Here is an 18,560-nt window from a genome sequence, read left to right as displayed (position 1 = left end):
CTTCCAGCAGGCACCTTGGTGCTGCTTGCCTGTGACCCCCACCATTGCTCCAGGGGCTGAGCAGCTCCAGAGAGTAGAGCTTCTGGGTACTAGAGGGCACCACCTGCAAATATGAAACGTCAAAGGAACCTGGTTCAAACCAAAATCCCACAAACACCAGAAAGAGGGACAAGTGAAACTGAAGCTATCAATCTTCCTGAAAGAGATTTCAACATAAAAATCATAAACATGCTCATGGAGCTACAGAAAAATATTCAAGAACTCAGGGAGGAATTCAGGAATGAGACACAAACTTGAAGAATACAGTATCTGAAAAGAATCTCAGAGGAGATTTTCCCAGCCACAGATGAGACAGGAATCAAAACACTTCCCTCCCCCTCGTACCTCCTTATGCATAGAGCATGATGTTTTCTATCTGTGATTCACAAAGCCTGTTGCAGATTTAAGCTTTACTATGTGGGGTCTCAGTTCCAGCTTCCTGCCGTATAGGTCCTCAGGAGCCCCCTGGGTTATTAGAACTGACACTCTCCCCAAGGCTAGCTGTCATGTCTGCTCACATACTTACTGTTCTGGAATTCAGTTGTGTCTGTATTTTTCTGTATGTAAGTATATATCTTTTAAATGCACATCACCTTTGTATTTTTAAAATGTCGCATTTTACTCACCAGTACTAGGTGGCAGGAGGATTTTCAGGTTGTTTAGCTGGTCATGCTGCTGGATGCATAGTTATCCCTTGTGTTTGCTCATAATTCTTAGAGGTTTGTCTGTTTTTAGTATTGTGCAGTGGTTGAGAGCAGTGCAGACCCTGGTGTCAAGATGTTTGGATTCAAATTTTCCTCTATCACTTTGTATCTTGAGATTTTGGTAACTTACTGACCCCTCAGTGCCTAGGCACCCCATCTCTAAATGGGGATAATAATGACTTCCACCTTAGGAAAATTGTGAGGAAGTGCTTAGCATATAGTGCTCAATAGATGGTAATTTTTAATAATCATCACAAATACCTCATTTCAGTGTCTACACCCCAAGTTCTGTGTTTTCTTTTTAACCATGGTGAAAATTCTTACTAAGCTGCTTTATTATTGTTATTAACTAATCACCCTGACTACTTAATAGCAAAGCTAGTTTTCCCCCAAATCCCTGCCTCTGTCAGAAACACAGATGGGCCATGCCTTCTTCAAACCGTGCAGGATCTCAGATGTAGACTAGCAGCATTTTCATACCTACAGTGAGGTGCACTTGGAATACAAGTACCAGGGCATGGCCTTAGCTGTCTGATGGACACAATTCATCTTTCCAATTTTATTTGTAATAAATACTTAAATAAGGTTATATTAAGTAGGGGTTTGATTCCTTTCGAATAAATAAGAATCTCTATTATTGCATCACCAAGAACACTGATTGGCATTAAAATGTTGATAAAAATTGTTACTTTTGCAAGAGAATAAACAAATACTGTATTTTTCCAATATTAAGGATCAACAAGGAAGAAAAAGACCCCTTAAATGGGGCCTTGAAAGGTACTAAAAGCATCTAATCTAATTACTAGGCAACTTTTAAGCAGTTGAATGCAAAATAATTTTCTCATTTCCATAACACTTTTCCTCTGTTTGCTATGATAGCAGAAGTAAATTTTAATGAGTTGTCTGGACCTTTTTGTGCTTTCAGGAGGATTTCAGCACAATTTGAGCTGAGAAAGAAAACAACCAGCCAACTAGTACTACATCATTTTGTCTTTTGAAAAGGAAGGCAGTTTAAAAGCAGAGTTATCAGAGAGTACTTGGTTAAAGAGCTTACTTGTAGACAAAGGAAAAGGGGATTGTATCCCAGAAGCTACTAAAACAGAAAAAAAAAATGAGAAAGCCAATGTGACATAAGATGAAAACTTGCCTTTCTGTGCTAATATTTTTACAAGATAATTTAATGCACTGTACTGAATAAAAAGGGAAAACAGGACAGTCAGCATCATTGTGGAGCAAGAGGAAAGCACATCATATTTTGAATATCTGAGACCATGAATCATATATTCTTGATCACAGCCTTTACCATACTTTTGTACAAAATAATTCCTGAATGCATCTCAAATATGTGCCAGACTAAACTTGGAAACTTAGTTTATGGTTCTACTCATAACTTGAGGAAATCCATTTTAGGCTGGTGGGTCTCTTACTTTACATTTTTTATGCAATAGATAGGATTATTTTTCATACTGTATTTACAGATGTCATTTATTAAAATTACTGGGAAGACATTGTGTGAATGTTGGAAAGAACACAGCTTACAGGCTCACCATGTTCTACTTCTGACATTCACCTACTTTTTTTTTTTTTTTTTTTTTTGAGAGGGCATCTCTCATATTTATTGATCAAATGGTTGTTAACAACAATAAAATTCAGTATAGGGGGGTCAATGCTCAATGTACAATCATTAATCCATCTCAAGCCTAATTCTCGTCAGTCTCCAATCTTCTGAAGCATAACGAACAAGTTCTTACATGGTGAACGAATTCTTACATAGTGAATAAATTCTTACATGGTGAACAGTACAAGGGCAGTCATCACAGAAACTTTCGGTTTTGATCACGCATTATGAACTATAAACAATCAGGTCAAATATGAATATTCGTTTGATTTTTGTACTTGATTTATATGTTGATCCCACATTTCTCCTATTATTATTATTATTTTTATTTTTAATAAAATGCTGAAGTGGTAGGTAGATGCAAGATAAAGGTAGAAAACATAGTTTAGGACATTCACCTACTTTTGTAACCTTGGAACCTTGGGCAAAATAGTCCCTGAGACTGAATTTCTTCAATTCAAAAATAAACAGGGATGAGACTCCACTTCACATTTTTCTCACAAGTCTTTTGTGAGGATTACTCCTGATAATCTATGTGAAACAGTCTGTATTTGTACACATTGATGGTGATGTTTATGATTTAAATTACTAATTCCAAAGAAATCTCAGCATCGATTTATTCCCCTCAGAATTTTTCTTCTTATATTCTAGGTCTTTAATGATTGACCCCCAGGGTCAAGCCAACAAGTGGATCAAAAACTCTGAGAAAGAAAATCAGCTTAGTGTTATTAAGCTATCGGATGCAGACTATATGAGAACACTGGAAAACTGTATTCAGTTTGGGATTCCGCTTCTACTGGAAAATGTTGGCGAAGAACTGGATCCATCTTTAGAGCCTTTACTGCTTAGACAAACTTTTAAACAAGGTAGAAATCAATATTAGTTGGTAGAACTGAAAGATGATTGCACTGTCTTTGAGTCATACCTTTGAGGCAATAAATCCACTATATAAATTTAATAATAATGTTGATAACTCACAACTTCTGTCCTTCTTACGCATGAAAATAAATTTGGAGCAACTATTGGGAATGAACTTAGGTCAGATATTCTAAAATAAACATCTTGCCTCCCTTCATTGTTTTAACCAGTGTTATCTAGACTGTTATTCAGTAAAGAACATTAAAAAGTTGAAGCCAGCCTGAAATCCCTTTATCTTATGCATTATTTGAGTAGTAATGGTTAATGTGGACCCGAGTATCTTTCTGCTTATAAAAATGTTCTCTCTGCCAAACTCTAGGACTCCTAAGAGTTCTAGTCATGTACAAATCATTTTGAAATCATGACTGAAAATCAGTAGAGGAAGTAATATCAAAAATAGTCTTGATTTAGAAGGCTCCACGGCAACCAGAAAATGTCCTGCAGTACATGCCAGAGTGAATGAGCCTGGTGTGTATTGCTTACTTGCCTCTGAGTAGTGACTGTTGTCACCCCTGTATTCTATTTTAAATCACTTTAGGACCCTTTAGTTGTAACCTAGGAAAGGCCTTCACATGGAGAGAGGGTCTCTGTAACTTTGGCCTACTTATTATGAATCTGTTTCCTGAAATATAGGTGGCATTGATTGCATCAGACTTGGGGAGGTCATTATTGAGTATTCCTTTGATTTCAAGTTTTACATCACGACAAAACTAAGAAACCCACACTATATGCCAGAACTGGCTACCAAGGTGTCTTTGCTCAACTTCATGATAACTCCAGAGGGACTTGAAGATCAATTACTAGGTATTGTTGTTGCAAAGGAGAGGTATGTATTCTCTTAGATGCTTTCAGGTGGTCTAGAGCAGAATATCTGTAGGCCATTAATACTTCCATGTGATTATTTCAAAACCTTTTTCAAATCTTATATTTTGTATTATTATAAGTTAAATAATTATATAGTCATTTAAAATAACCATTCTATAAACCAATCACATTTTAATGGGCTCTCGGTATGGATAGTAGGATTCAGGTGACATGCTGTGACTTATGACTTGTATCTGATGGTCTGAGCTAAAAAATTTCACCCCAAGGAGTGCAGGCTATGGACAAAATCAGAAATGTGTTCAAAGACTCATGTACAATATATTGATGAAATAAAATATTTAGCATAAGAATTAAAAAGCAGAATACAAGACTGTATACACTGGGTAATATTTTGTAAAAAAAAGAATGCATGAATGAATATTCATATATACAAAAAAAAAGGTTGGGAAGGAAGAATACACCGGAATGTTGGTAGTGATCATCGTTGGGGATGGTAAGATTATGAATAATTTTAATTTTTATTATACTTTACGTATTTTTCCATTACTAGCATGTGTTATTTCTTAAACAAGAAAAAGTATTATGATACCTGGAAGGGCTACTTGTAAAGAATTGCTTCATGAAGTAATCTTTGATTCCAAATGGAGCTTAATATAACATTAAAATTAGTCTATTACATGAAATCTAATTATAAATGAAAATATGAGATACTGTTGTCACTCCCAGTATTTGAATCCCACTTGCATAAAATCCAGGCTAGAACCATGTTGTTACATACTCTATAACATGGTGCGTTATGTTATTTTGAAGTTTCATACCATCTTTGTTAAGATAGAAGCCAGTGTTGTCTTGGGCTTGAGAAGTCAGTTGTGTGCCAAGTCACCCTTTCGTGTCTGCTCTTCTAGAAGAGATACTGAAGATGAGACCGAATATGATAAAGCCAAGGAAGAAAGAACAAGTTTAATAATCTGAGTTTCTAACCCAGTTCTTATGCTCTCTTTACCAGCTAAGCCTTATGGATAAACCTAACATATTCCTAGTCCTACTGTGGTACATGTTACTGTCACATTTTATATACATACAATTAATGCCTTTTTTTTGAGGGGGGCTTGAATTTCTTAAACAATATTTGTATGGAAGTAATTTTTTTCCCTCAGGATAAAGAGATTAATCATCATAGTTTGTATGACATGTCTACAAAATTCTGATATCTAATATTTAGATATGAATTTAGATAAGATACTATAAATTTAGATGAAATGTTTCTATCTTTTCAGACCAGAATTAGAAGAGGAACGAAATGCTCTTATTCTTCAGTCTGCAGCTAATAAGAAACAGCTAAAAGATATAGAGAAAAAAATTTTAGAAACATTATCATCTTCAGAAGGGAACATTCTAGAAGATGAAAGTGCAATTAAAGTCTTAGACTCAGCTAAAATGATGTCCAACGAGATAACAAAGAAACAGCAGGTGAAAAAAGAATCCTAGGAATCTTTTGATTCTTAAGAATCCAGTTTGCTGTCAGTCCTTGAGGACAGTGATATGCTAGCCTTACTGGAAAAGAAAAAGCATTCATAAAACACCAAAACGTTTTAAGCTAATTTAAGCTCACAAGAGAGTATCTCTTGCTGTTCAATTATTCAAAACTGGTCTGATGTAAATGGTACTTATACACAGAAGAAATAAATTTAGAATGAACATTTAAAAAATAGTTTTTAAATTATTGCATAGGTAAGGCAAGCTCCTCAGGTTTATTCAAGTTTTAGTTGACTCTTCATCTAAAAATTGAGTTTGAGAATTCAGCCTACGTCCATTCCTGGTTGGAGCTTAAGACGTGTGGAGGTAATTGCTGGCTAATTGGACAGTAAGTGGTTCTAGGAGCTAATAAGGATGTTTTTCTGACATCGCTGTGTCATTTGTTTGTTGGAGAGAGGGGTATGAAAGTTGGGGTGGCAGGTGGTCCACAAACAGTAACATACTTATTGCAAATTCATCTCATCTCATATAGCCAAATGGTATTTTATATTGCATCTTTTTTTTTAATAGACCCCTACAATCTTACAGGTGGAAGAGGCCTTAGCTATCAGTCATCTTTTATATTTCACAGTTGAGAAAACTAGGGCCCAGGAAGAGTAGATGAGGCCCAAGTTCACATATTTCAGTGATATTACAGAATGATTTCTATGGGGATTTTGTTGATTTTGAGAATTTTCAGTCCTCCCTGACCCACCCAATGAATTAAGCGCATCTTCATATTGGGGGAATTAAAAAATTAAAAGAAACCTAAATAGAAATTGAACAAATTGTTCAGCATCCTTCCACTGACCGCCACCCCGCGTATCAGCTCTGGGAAAAGGGACCTGTAAAGTGTCGCGGCACTCTTTCCCTCAGGATGGGTTTAGTTTTAGGCGAATGTGACAGTAATGACTTTTCCCACCCATTTCAGGAAAGCCAAAGAAGTAGGGTAGTATCCTAGTAATTCCTATGTAATTCCTCCGAGTAATATTCTGTGGCAGCCGTCCATCTGGGGACCATGGCTGACACAGCCTATAATGTCTCCCTTCCCAATTCGGTCCCTCAGAGCAAGAGTAGCTCTTCACTGTCCCTTAATCACACAGTTTTTTCAAAGGAGAAAAAGGATAGGAACCATTTATCAACTTATTTCCTATTAAGACTCAGGGAGGAAAGCAGAGAAAAATATTTATTGGTTAGAGTACTTTATTATAACAAAGTTTAAATAACAGATTAAGTGGGAATACTAAGATTATGCTGTCTGTGTAAAATGTGATTAATTTTCACTGCTGATAACTTTGTTTTACTTATTTGTAGTTAAGATTAAGGTTCAGCACTTAATTTTAGTTGTGGTTATACTTATGTGGTTTTTGGAAAGCTTGTTTACAAGGACCAGAACACTCAAATCAAAAAGTTACAATGGGATATTTTCTCAATTGTAGGAAGTACATACAAGCCTTAAGCATGAATGGGAAGCATGACGTCCCCACACTGTGTCTCTGCCCCTCTCTCTAAGGTCGTGTAGTCCTCATCGGGGCTTCTCTGCTCATTCTGAAGACCAATGCTTATGTAAAACTTTTGTATGGAGTCCTTCATACATTCATCTTGCACATGGAAACCAACTCTGGACCCATTGCCTGTGTAGCACTGATGCCCCTTACCACCTAAAATCAAGTAACAAGTACTTGAGGCTCTGAAAGTTCTGATTCTCTGGGGAGAAATTGATTAGCTTATCTTGGGTCTAAGTCTGTCCCTATCATCTGGTTGAATCAGCTGCAAATAAGGCGTAATGTTATTTTTAAATACATAATATACGCGTGAGTACGTAGGTGCACTGCTGCAGCAGAGTCTGCGGATCGCATTCCCAGAGAAGGGAGAGCAGGGTGGAAAAGCACTCGAAACATTTTCCCTGTAGCTATCAGCCTATCACACTGAATTGTCATGAAGAGCTGTTACCTTGGAAAAATTTTTTCTTTGGGTCTGAAGTCCAGAAAAGTTAAACATGTGAGAAGTTAGATGAAAAAAGATTTTCTTAATGTATAAATCCCTCAGCCAGCATATATTTCTGAGTATCTACTGTGCCAAACTTTGTGCCAGGTCCTGGTTTCCATGTTGATACCTTACACACACACATATGCACACTTAATCTCTATCCTTTTCCTCCCCCTCTCTCTGACATATTAAAGTAAAAGAGGGTGAGCGACTGTAATAGACAAATGTCAGATTCAGGTGACGACTAAGCAAAGATGATGGCTCTGGTATTTCCGAAATAAGAAATCACACCTTTAATCTGTAAAGCCATTTTTTTTCTTTTTTCCTCCCTTCTTCCCTCTCTTCCTGTTCCCTCCCTCCCTCCCTAGTTCTTTTCTCCCTTCTTTTTTCCCTTTCTGGCTTTTGGCAAAATAAAGCTCTTAATTTCTTATAAACTATGCTTCTGTAATTTTGTCATTGAGGTGAGGGTATTTTTTAAATATAAACTTCATTATATGGAAAATACATCATGAAGACACATTTCCATTTCCCATTCCTTTATCTTGAATTTTCTCCTCTAGATTGCAGAAAAAACAGAACTCAAACTAGCAGAGTCTCGAGAAGGCTACAGACCTATCGCTAAACATTCATCAGTTTTATTCTTCAGTATCGCAGACCTGGCTAACATCGATCCCATGTACCAGTACTCTCTCACCTGGTTTGTGAACCTTTATATCAACTCCATTCACGACAGGTAAACCTTCTCTAGCTTCATTCATCCTCTCTAGGTTGGATTTTCACCATCCTTTCCATTTAAAAATACGTAACTTTTTTTCTCATTACATACATAATGTGTATTCATTGTCAAACATTTAAAAACACAGAAAGAAAAAGAAAGAAAGAAAAGAAAGCCTCCTTCCTATTTTAAGTTTTGTTTTACTCCTACTCAAGATTTAGGGATAGAGGGATTAGCTTTGGTTCTCTTCCCTGCCTTTCTCTTAATTATTTCAAAAATACGCATGACTTAACTTTGTTGGCAACTCCAGTATCTCTTTCTCCAGACTTGAGGTGTCTAGTAATTCCTATGTACTTCAGTCCCACATTTCTAATAATCTGCGAGGTATTTTCGCTTTCATCAATTAATGTACACAGACTTGGGAGTCAGCCTGGAGGGCGGGGTTAAACCTCAGTTCTCTCCCACATTAGCTACATGAACACAGGCAAGTCTGTGCACCTTGCTGGAATTGCCTCAATTTTCCTTATCTTTCAAACAGGGATGATAGAACCTACCGTTTGGAGTTGTTAAGAGAAATCTAAAAAGATAATATGTGTGAAGTATGATAACAATGTCTGGTATTTACTACTGTTGTACTTGTTAAGTAGAATAAAAATACAGTTTGAGGCTTCCGTGTGTGTTCTGCATGGGCTCTTGGTAGAACGATCTCTCCTGAGGGAGTGAAATGCCTAAGTGTTCCCAGTTAGGATTTGGAATTTGAATTTACACAAACCACATGATAGCGTTGTCAATAACAAGTGTTCACGAGAGTGATGTCCTCAGAACCCGCGTGTGTTGCTGGTGGGGTTGTGAAACAGGGCAGTAACTTTGGGAACATTTTGGAGGTTTGCCATAGGATCCAGTAATTCTGCCATAGCCAGCAATTCCTGGGTATATGCTGAAGAGAACTGAGTGCAGTCCACACAGGCAGTCTTTTTGGTTTTGGATACAAAAAGCTATTCGGAAATACTTGAGTTAGTTTCCCCACCGACACACACCTTCGGTGTTGTGCTGTTACTCATATGAAATACAGCTAGGTTCATTTGTTTATTTTTGTATTTCACTTTAGAGTTTTCCCCTCATCCTTGTTGATTTTAATGTTACTATATTTTTAAGCATATAGGCCATTCATACAATTCTAAAAACAAGTCCTCTACAGAAAGCTCTGTGTAGAGAATTATCAGTACCCCCTATTTTTCTAACCCAGTCCCACAAGACCAAGTATTACCTTTAAAAAAACTTCTCATTTTGAGATAAGTGTAAGTCCATATGCAATTTTAAGAAATAATACAGTGATCCTGCATCCTTGTTACCCAGTTGCCCTGGTGATGACATCTTGAAAACCTGCAGTACAGTCTCACAGCCAGGATATTGGTGTTGATATAGTCAAGACACACAACACCTCCATCCCCACAAGGCTCCCCGTGTTGTCCTGCAGCCACACCTACTCCCTCCCTCCACCTCCTTCTCCCTTACACTTGGCAATCCCTGATCTGTTCCCCATTTCTGCAATTTTGTCATTTTAAGAATGTTGGAGTACAATAAGAAACTTAGAATTTTTAAAATACAGAGTTGATATAAGCCATATTTCATTTTCTCATGGAATTATGCCCTGTTTTTAATGTATAGATTTATAAGAAGTTGAACACATAAAAAACTGTCCAGGGAGGTCTCATGTACTCTCCACCCTGTTTCTCCAGTGGCAATATCTTTGCATAACTATAGTACAGGATCACAACTAGAGAATTCACATGGGTGCAATTCACTGAACTTACTCAGATTTCACTGGTTTTATATGCACTTATGTGTGCATTTGTGGTTTCACATTTTTAACAGCAGGTACTTTGATAAAATAAAAGCAGCTTACATGTTAATTCATATGGTGCTTATTTTTTCTTAGTTTTGTTTGGCTCAATATATTTTTCTTTTCTTTAACCTTTTAGTAACAAATCCAAAATCCTGGAAAAGCGCCTACGATATTTAAATGACCATTTCACATACAACTTATATTGTAACATATGCCGATCACTATTTGAGAAGGACAAGCTGTTGTTTTCCTTTTTACTATGTGCCAATCTTCTTCTGTAAGTTAATTGCTTTTTCTTAATTTGTTTATTTTTAAAAGCTGCCTGGAAAATCTAATTGATAAAGATGGCTTCTCACAAAAGGATATCATGTTTCTGCTCTGCTTAATTCATGATTTTACTTGTGCATTCTTCTGTGATAGCATTGGTGTTTTGATTTGATTTTTAAAATTTAAATCACACAGAAAAGTTCACAAAATATTCACATACAGTTCAACACATTCTTACAAAGCAAAGATCTATATAACCAACACCCAGATCAAGAAATAGAGCCTCTCACATTGCCTTCTTTCACTTAATACGTGTGTAAGGTCCTTCATGTCTTCTCAGTTTGATGGCTCATTTCTTTTTAGCAGTGAATAATATTCCATTGTCTGGATGTGCCACAGTTTATTTATCTGTTCACCTACTGAAGGACATCTTGGTTTCTTCCCAGTTTTGAATATTATGAATAAAACTGCTATAAGCATTTGTGTGTAGGCTTTTGTGTGCACACTTTTGTGTGCACCTAACTTTTCAACTTACTTGATTAAGTACCAAAGAGTGTAATTGCTGGATCACGTGATAAGAGTATGTTTAGTTTTGCAAGAAACTGTCTTCCAAAGTAACTGTGCCATTTTGCCTTCTACCACCAATGAATGAGAGTTCCTGTTGCTCCACGTCCTTGTCAGCATTCAACCCTAGCAGTCAAGAAGGTCTATCTCTAGTCCTGTGCGGTCTGGTAGCTGCTCGGTTTCAGCTCCCCAGATATTCTTTGTGTCGCATCCTGGAGTTTTACCCCCACCTATATATGACTTAGCATTTAGCACTAGAATCAAGAGGATATCTATGCAGATTTCTGGAGCTCCTTTTCCATGCAACTCCCTCCCCTCTGGTATTCTGCCCACAAACTCCAGCCAGCTCAGCCTTCCTTAACTCTGCTCTCTGACTCTTCCACTCAGCAATACTACCAAATTCTGATTTTGAATCTGGAAAATGCCTGCAAAGTTGGTCGCTGAGGCAAACATAGGGATCACCTTGTCTTCCTTTTTTCAGAGACTGCAGTCCTGCACTGGCTATTGTATAATTTCCAAAAACAATTGTTTCTTTCGTTTTGTCTGGTTTTCTAGTTGTTTATAGCAGTAGTATAAGTCAGTCCTGATTATATTTGTCCAAGCGATAGAAGCAGAAATTGACTTCATTCAGTTTTAAGATCAACAATTTATAACCGTTCTTATTTTGGGAATACAGGGCAAAGAAAGAAATAGAATACCAGGAACTGATGTTTCTTTTAACTGGAGGAGTAAGTCTTAAGAGTGCTGAGAAAAATCCTGATCCATCTTGGCTACAGGATAAAAGCTGGGAGGAAATTTGTCGTGCAAGTGAATTTCCTGCCTTCAAAGGACTCAGGTAATTGCTTAAACTTGATGCCTTAGCATTGAATGGTGATGGGTAAATTTATAATCTAGTGAGTCTTAAGCAGTTCTTTAGCTGTCTTGGTTCATCTCTTTGTTCAGAAACCTCTTTAAAAAATTTTTCCAATGAAGGCAGTATAGCACAGAAAAGACAAGTAGTGACTCTCTGGCATCTTACTACGCTGATGGACAGTGACTGTAGTGGAGTATGTGGGGTACTTGGTAATATGGGTGACTGTAGTAACCACAGTGTTGCTTGTGTGAAACCTTCATAAGATTGTATATCAATGATACCTTAATAAAAAAAATTTTTTTCCAATGAAAGAATAGTTAGTTATTAAGCTTTTTTTCCATTAGGCAACATTTTTGTGACTATATAACGGAATGGCGGGAAATCTATGACAGTAAAGAGCCACACAATGCTAAATTTCCAGCACCAATGGATAAGAGGCTAAATGAACTGCAGAAAATAATAATTCTTCGTTGCTTAAGACCTGATAAGGTAAAAGACAAATGTGTTCTGTTTGGAACCCAGATATTCTGCCATTTATGAAATTCTAGGCCTTCAGCTGTTATTTGGTTCCTTACCCTCATTTCAGATGCTCAGAAGGGTTCATTGATCTCCCTGGATCTGTAAGTATAGAGTTTCCCTAAATTTGGGAAAAATTTTGGGCATTATTCAAATATTCTTTGCTATCCCACCCATGATTCCAGTTAAATATACATTACACTGCTTGATATTATACCATCTGATATAATTAACATGACTGATATCCTGTTAATTATTTTATAATCCTCTGTGTCCCCAGGCTTCAGTCTGCATAGCTTCTGTTACTATCTCTAAGTCTGCTGATTTCTATTTATAGTGTCCAGTCTGCTATTAATCCCATCCAGTTAATTTTTTGTTTCAGTTGTTATATATTTGATGTTCAGAAACTTCATTCACTTGGTGCTTTTTAGGTATTCTATTTCTCCTTCTGTTCATGTTTCCCTTTAAATACTTGAACAGTTATAACACTTGTTTTTAAATCCTTGATGGCTAATTCTATCATTTCTGGATCTATTTCTATTGACTGAGTTTTTTACGGATTATATTTTCCTGCTTCTTGGCATGCCCAGTAATGTTTGGATTGCTGGGTCCGTGGGTCTGCCCATTTGTAACTTCATAGATATTGCCAAGTTGCCTTCCATGACAGTTACCCAGCTTACTCTTCTCTGGCAGTGTATGAGAATGTCTGTTTACTGCAACTTTTGCCTACACAGTAGTTGGCCAAATTTTGGATCTTTGCCGGTCCTTGCAGGGCATTTCAGGAATTTCGGGGCTGACTGAGGAAAAGGATGTGACCAGGAGGAGGCGGCAGCACACAGGTGTGATCCTGGATGTTGCTTTGATAAGCTTCCTGCTAGATGGGGGAGGCCGCGGGTCCAGGGGGAGAGAACTCGCAAGGGAGCGGGTGCCTAGGTGGTGTTGAGGTGGTGTTGCTCAGCAGCACTGTGGCACGAGTCTCTGGGTCGGAGCCCTGGAGGCTTGAGGTCTTCTGTGCTGGGGCTTATCTTATTGATGGCTAGCAGTTACTGCAAAGCAGGCAGGCTCTAAATGGCCAAGTGCTGCTTATTTGGGCTGTGTTTAGAACAACTGAAAGTGTAAAAATTTGAGTTTGGTGCCAGTAGGCTTTAGTGCTAACAGATTTCATCCTGCTGTGAAGAAATAATAAACAATCTAGGGGTCAACACACAGAGGCTATTTCTGTCCCATTTATATATATATAACAATGTGATAGGTGAAAACTGGTATCTAAATATAGTTATAATTTATGTTTTTATTTTGAGTGTTTTTGTAGAAACTGAGCTGCTGTGACAGAGACCGCAAATACAACAGCTTAAATGAAATGGATGTTAATTTCTCTCTCTCCTAACAGCCTAAAGCAAACGCTTGAGGGCAGGCAGGGCAGCTCTGGTTGTGAGATCACTGGGAGATTCAAGTTCCGTCTCTCCTGCTAGCCTAAGAGAAAGGTGCCCTAGGGCATGGTCGTCATCAGCAAGACAGAAGCTGGTTCATGAACCCCACGTCTGTTGAAGATTGTTGAAGGCAGTTTACTTATAAAGACAGGATCTGGAAGCTCCCTACAAAATGTCTACTTGAATCTCTTTGGCCAAAACTTAGTCACAAGGCCACATGTAACTACCCAAGCCAAAAAGGCTGGGGAAATTTGGGGCTCTATGACTAGAAGGAGACAAGGGGGCCAGTTTGCAGTCTCTGCTGTACTGAATAAGGCTGAACATCTTTTCATATGTTTAAGACCATTTTGGTTTCATTTTCTATAAACTGTTTATGTTCTTCGCCCATTTTTCTTTCAGATGGTTAGTCTTGTCCCATCAATTTATAGCCACATTTTATGTATGAGGGACATTCACACTTTGTCTCTGGTGTGCTGCATGCTTTTCTTGGCCATTAGGCCCATTTTTACTCTTGCTGCTTTTCAGTAATAATCAAAGTTATGTGAAATAAGAATTTCTCTAAAGATCATATCCTCTTCCTCTTTAACAGATAACTCCAGCTATAACGAATTATGTAACTGACAAACTAGGGAAAAAGTTTGTAGAGCCTCCACCCTTTGATTTGACAAAGAGTTACTTGGATTCAAATTGCACCATTCCCTTAATTTTTGTGCTGTCTCCAGGAGCAGATCCCATGGCCAGTAAGTGTCTATATGCAAAGTTTTAAGAAGTTATAAATCATCATGCTCAATTCCATCTCCTATTTGATTGTAAATCTGGTATTTATAAAGGAAAGGTAACTTGAACTTCCCACAATTAAATACCCATTCCCTGAAACGTAAGGCATAGTTTAAAATTAATAGAGTAAGCAGGGAAACCATTTTTTTGTACCCTCTTAGGCCTGCTGAAATTTGCAAATGATAAAGCTATGTGTGGAAATAAATTTCAAGCTATTTCACTGGGACAAGGACAGGGACCAATCGCAGCAAAAATGATTAAATCAGCAGTAGAAGAAGGAACCTGGGTCTGCTTACAGAACTGTCACCTCGCTGTGTCCTGGATGCCCGTGTTGGAGAAGATGTGTGAAGATTTTACCCCTGAAGTCTGTAACTCATCTTTTAGGCTTTGGCTCACCAGTTATCCATCTCCCAAAGTATGTATATTTCCTATGGAGCTCAGTATATTTAGTTAGTTATCTGTCACACTGTGTGACAGATACGCTTAATTCTAAGATGTTTTAAAAATATTTCTGGGGTCCTCTGTTAAGCTGTTAATATCTATTTTTAACCCAGTAGTATATGCATTTTTTAGGACTGGAGCTGGTTGTCTTGAGTAATGCTCTGTTTATTTTGCATTAGTTCCCAGTAACAATTCTGCAGAATGGAGTAAAAATGACTAACGAACCTCCCACGGGTCTTCGGCTAAATCTCCTCCAATCATATCTCACTGATCCAGTTTCTGATCTTCAGTTTTTCCATGGATGCCAAGGAAAGGAGCTGGTAATTGTCAGCCTCTGTAACTTTTAAAATGTTTTTATATGAGAAAATATGGAAATTAAATAATCTATTTAATTATGTTAAACTTTAGGCATTTCTTGAGAAGACAGAAATTGTCCCTCTCTTTGTTCAACATTTTATTCCCCTAAGTTTGTGTTCTACTTCCCACAGAGTAGACATCCAACTGTATATTTTTTGAATGAATGAATGAATGTACCTTAGCTTGTAAACCAAAGACCAATGGTGTGTTTGATTAAAACCCAAGAGAAGCAGTCTATTTCCATATCATTTATTCATTCTTTCAACAAGTAAGTGTGTTGGCACTCTTCTAGGTACTAGACATAAAGCAGTGAGAATAAAATAGACTGCCTTCTTGCAAAAAAACAAAAAAATCTGCCTTCATGGAACTGAAATTCTACTGATAATGTCTGACATATTTATACTGTCTTTCAGTGTATCCATGTAAAACAGTTTTGTACATGATGTTGGGACTTGAGAAGGCCCAATAAATAGCATTCCTTGCCAAAATTCTTACCAATTAAGTAAAGGGAAATAGTATGAACATAAGAGAACCAAATTATAACCTTAATTATGCATTTAGACTAGATTGGAAAGTATAGTTTATGTCTGTGAACAAATGGGCTTCATATTACTGAACCCAGAATTAAGTATATTTATCCACTCAAAGAAACAGAGGAAAACTAACTCTGCAGGAAGCTCACCTCTAAGAGAGAAAAGGGAGGAGCTGAGCAAAGCATACTGGGTTACCTTTTCCCAAATTTACCATTGTTAGTCACTCCCCTCTCCTGCACTGAGTGTGTACAAGGCTGGAGAAATCCAGGGGTTATATTAACTGAGGTCTCCCCATATGGATGAAATATCGGTGTCAAGGGAAAATCACCCCCTGCCCTCACCTCCAACACGTGCTTTTTATCCTGTTTGCCTATTTGAGCCAGAAAAAGAATGATTTTGAAGATAAAGGATTGAATTCTGGAAACCAGCCCAGTTCTCTCAGCTTAGTGATACTTTCCTTGTGCCCCTAGTTCTGAGCAATAGTTTTGTTTGTAACTCCGGGAGAAAGGGGGCTATTTGGTGGTTTTAGCTAGAAAGAGAGAGTAGTAGAATGGAGAGGATGGTATGATGCCTGATCGCCATCCAGGGTTCGAGCTCCTGCAATTAGAGGAGCAAGAGCTAGAAGCAGAGAAGGGAACTTTAAAAGATTCTTAACGAAAGCAGAGGTGCTTTGGGGCTCAGATGATCCAAGTAAAGCATGGCACTGAGTTGGAGAAGCAGCACTGTCCTCCTTCTGTGTTAGAATAGGGAGCAAGCAACATTGGCACCCTCAGTATTGGGGTCTGTGAACCATTCAAAGGCAGCACCTTTGCCTCGTGTCACCATTTCAGTGAACAGTGGCAAAGGGTAAGGCTGCGCCAGGCAGCTTCTCTGGTAGTAAAAGCAAATGGGAACTGGTGGGGGAGAGAAGAAAGAGTGAAATGCCCTGGACTGCAGTTCTCCCTGTGCTTCCTGTTTATCTGGCTGGGCTCTCTACTGCCAGAGTTTCTAATTTAGTCTGTCTGGAGTTGGGCTTAAAATGTATGGTTCTAGCACATTCTCCAGAGATGCTGATCTTCCTGAAGCACACTTTGGGAGCCATTGCCACAGGATTTCTGTATGTGGCTGGTTTATAGGCACACATGGAATTTCTTTGGAGGCTACCAGAAATAGCTGGGGAGCCCTTTGAAAAGGCAAACTTAAGACCCTGGGGCCGGCACTAATCAGACTGTCATCATTTGGCGATTCAAAGTGAATATGATCTCTGTAAATCAGGCAAATTGACATCATGAGCATTTGAGTTATTTAGGAACAGTATTAGTTTTCCGTTTACACATCTGTCCCCTGTACTCAGTTGTGTTTTCCTTAGCACAGGGACACATTTCTGTACCTACATCCTTCTACTCATTTAGTCAATAGATATTTCTTGAGCACTTATGAGGCAGAAGACACTCTTGTGGAACTGGTAATATGGCAATGAACACATGACCATATAAAAGATACAAACATACAAAAATCTCTGTTTTCGTAGCACTTACATTCTAGTCCAGGGAAACCTATGCAAGGAGAGCCCTGGGAGGCTTGTGAGTCTGGGGGGCTTGTCCAAAGTGGAGCTCAAGAACTGTACACATAAATAAACAGGTAACAAAAGAAATTAAAATGTCAGCTAGGTTGGGAACCACTGCCTTGATAGTATTATGACCTATGGGACATAGGACAGAGAAAGAAGAGAGGCAGCGAGGAAGGGAACAAGCATCTATTGAGCACCAGCAGATTCCACGTAGCTTAAGTATACAAGCCATACAACAGCCCTGTAATGTGGGTCTTATTATCACAACCTTGTGTTCTAATTACAACTTTGTTTACTGAGGCTCGGGTAAATCAAGTCAATCACCGAGGTCATGCAGCTCAGCAGTGTCAGCGGCGGAATTTGGTACCCAGTTCATTCCGTCTCTTCCCACTTGTGTGTGATTTAACTCTTGGCCAAGTTGAGAGAAGCTTCACGGAGGAAGTAATGTTTGAAGTAGGCACAGAAAGTGTGCCTGCAGGCACGGAATGATGACAAGGATGTGGAAAGAGCGTGAATAGCCCATTTTGGCTAGACTGGTAGGAAATAGCAGGGAAGAATATCGGGGCAAGAGTGAAGATCTTCATGTCTTGCTAAGGAGTCTGGGTGAGTCAACACAAACCACTGCAAGAAAAAGCAAAGCAAGTGGCAGTGATCTGGAGGCAGAGAAGGCAGCATCCTGGAGTCACAAAAGGGGCCCTGCAGGACAGAATTCAGCAGTTAGCTGGAAAAAACAGTTATTAGGGGAGAAATACGTGCCTTCAGAGAAGGCTTAAACGTCTTTATTTTTTTCTTACAATGTTTAAGGGTGTTCAGTTTTTTAGAAAATCTAGATAACAAGACTGTGGCAAGTTCCTGTGGTGTCCCCGTCCCATCTCTGCAGCCCACATCCAATCTCAGCCACAGCTCTTTCAGACTCAGGCTGCCAGCATCTCATCTCTAGCACAAATCTTCTGTTCCTAAGGTTTCTGTGATACCACAGGAGAAATCTAACTGGCTCACAAGCACAGACAAAAAATGTAGAGGAATAATTACCTCAAGATGACCCATTACATGAAAATATGTGGGAAGTATATGTAAATTAGGTTATTGATCTCATTGCCAAAA

The 18,560-nt window shown here is 38.3% G+C and overlaps 1 protein-coding gene across 5 annotated transcripts in view; it reads left to right on the top strand.

The window, feature by feature from the left end:
* The window catches only part of DNAH12 (dynein axonemal heavy chain 12), a 150,242-nt gene that overhangs the window by 115,746 nt on the left and 15,936 nt on the right, over nt 1–18,560 (top strand). For all 5 annotated transcript variants that reach the window (XM_037019334.2, XM_037019335.2, XM_037019337.2 and 2 more), the window contains 10 exons: nt 3,013–3,227; nt 3,913–4,105; nt 5,382–5,574; nt 8,169–8,341; nt 10,306–10,446; nt 11,677–11,835; nt 12,198–12,342; nt 14,389–14,539; nt 14,738–14,991; nt 15,197–15,337. In XM_037019334.2, the coding sequence (XP_036875229.2) occupies nt 3,013–3,227; nt 3,913–4,105; nt 5,382–5,574; nt 8,169–8,341; nt 10,306–10,446; nt 11,677–11,835; nt 12,198–12,342; nt 14,389–14,539; nt 14,738–14,991; nt 15,197–15,337 (1,765 nt within the window). The remainder of the gene's footprint in view (nt 1–3,012; nt 3,228–3,912; nt 4,106–5,381; nt 5,575–8,168; nt 8,342–10,305; nt 10,447–11,676; nt 11,836–12,197; nt 12,343–14,388; nt 14,540–14,737; nt 14,992–15,196; nt 15,338–18,560) is intronic.

The sequence above is a fragment of the Manis javanica genome, chromosome 3 (assembly GCF_040802235.1).
Source record: "Manis javanica isolate MJ-LG chromosome 3, MJ_LKY, whole genome shotgun sequence".
Taxonomy (NCBI): Eukaryota; Metazoa; Chordata; class Mammalia; order Pholidota; family Manidae; genus Manis; species Manis javanica.
The sequence above is the reverse complement of the archived record's forward strand: the minus strand, read 5'-3'. Positions and strand labels throughout refer to the sequence as shown.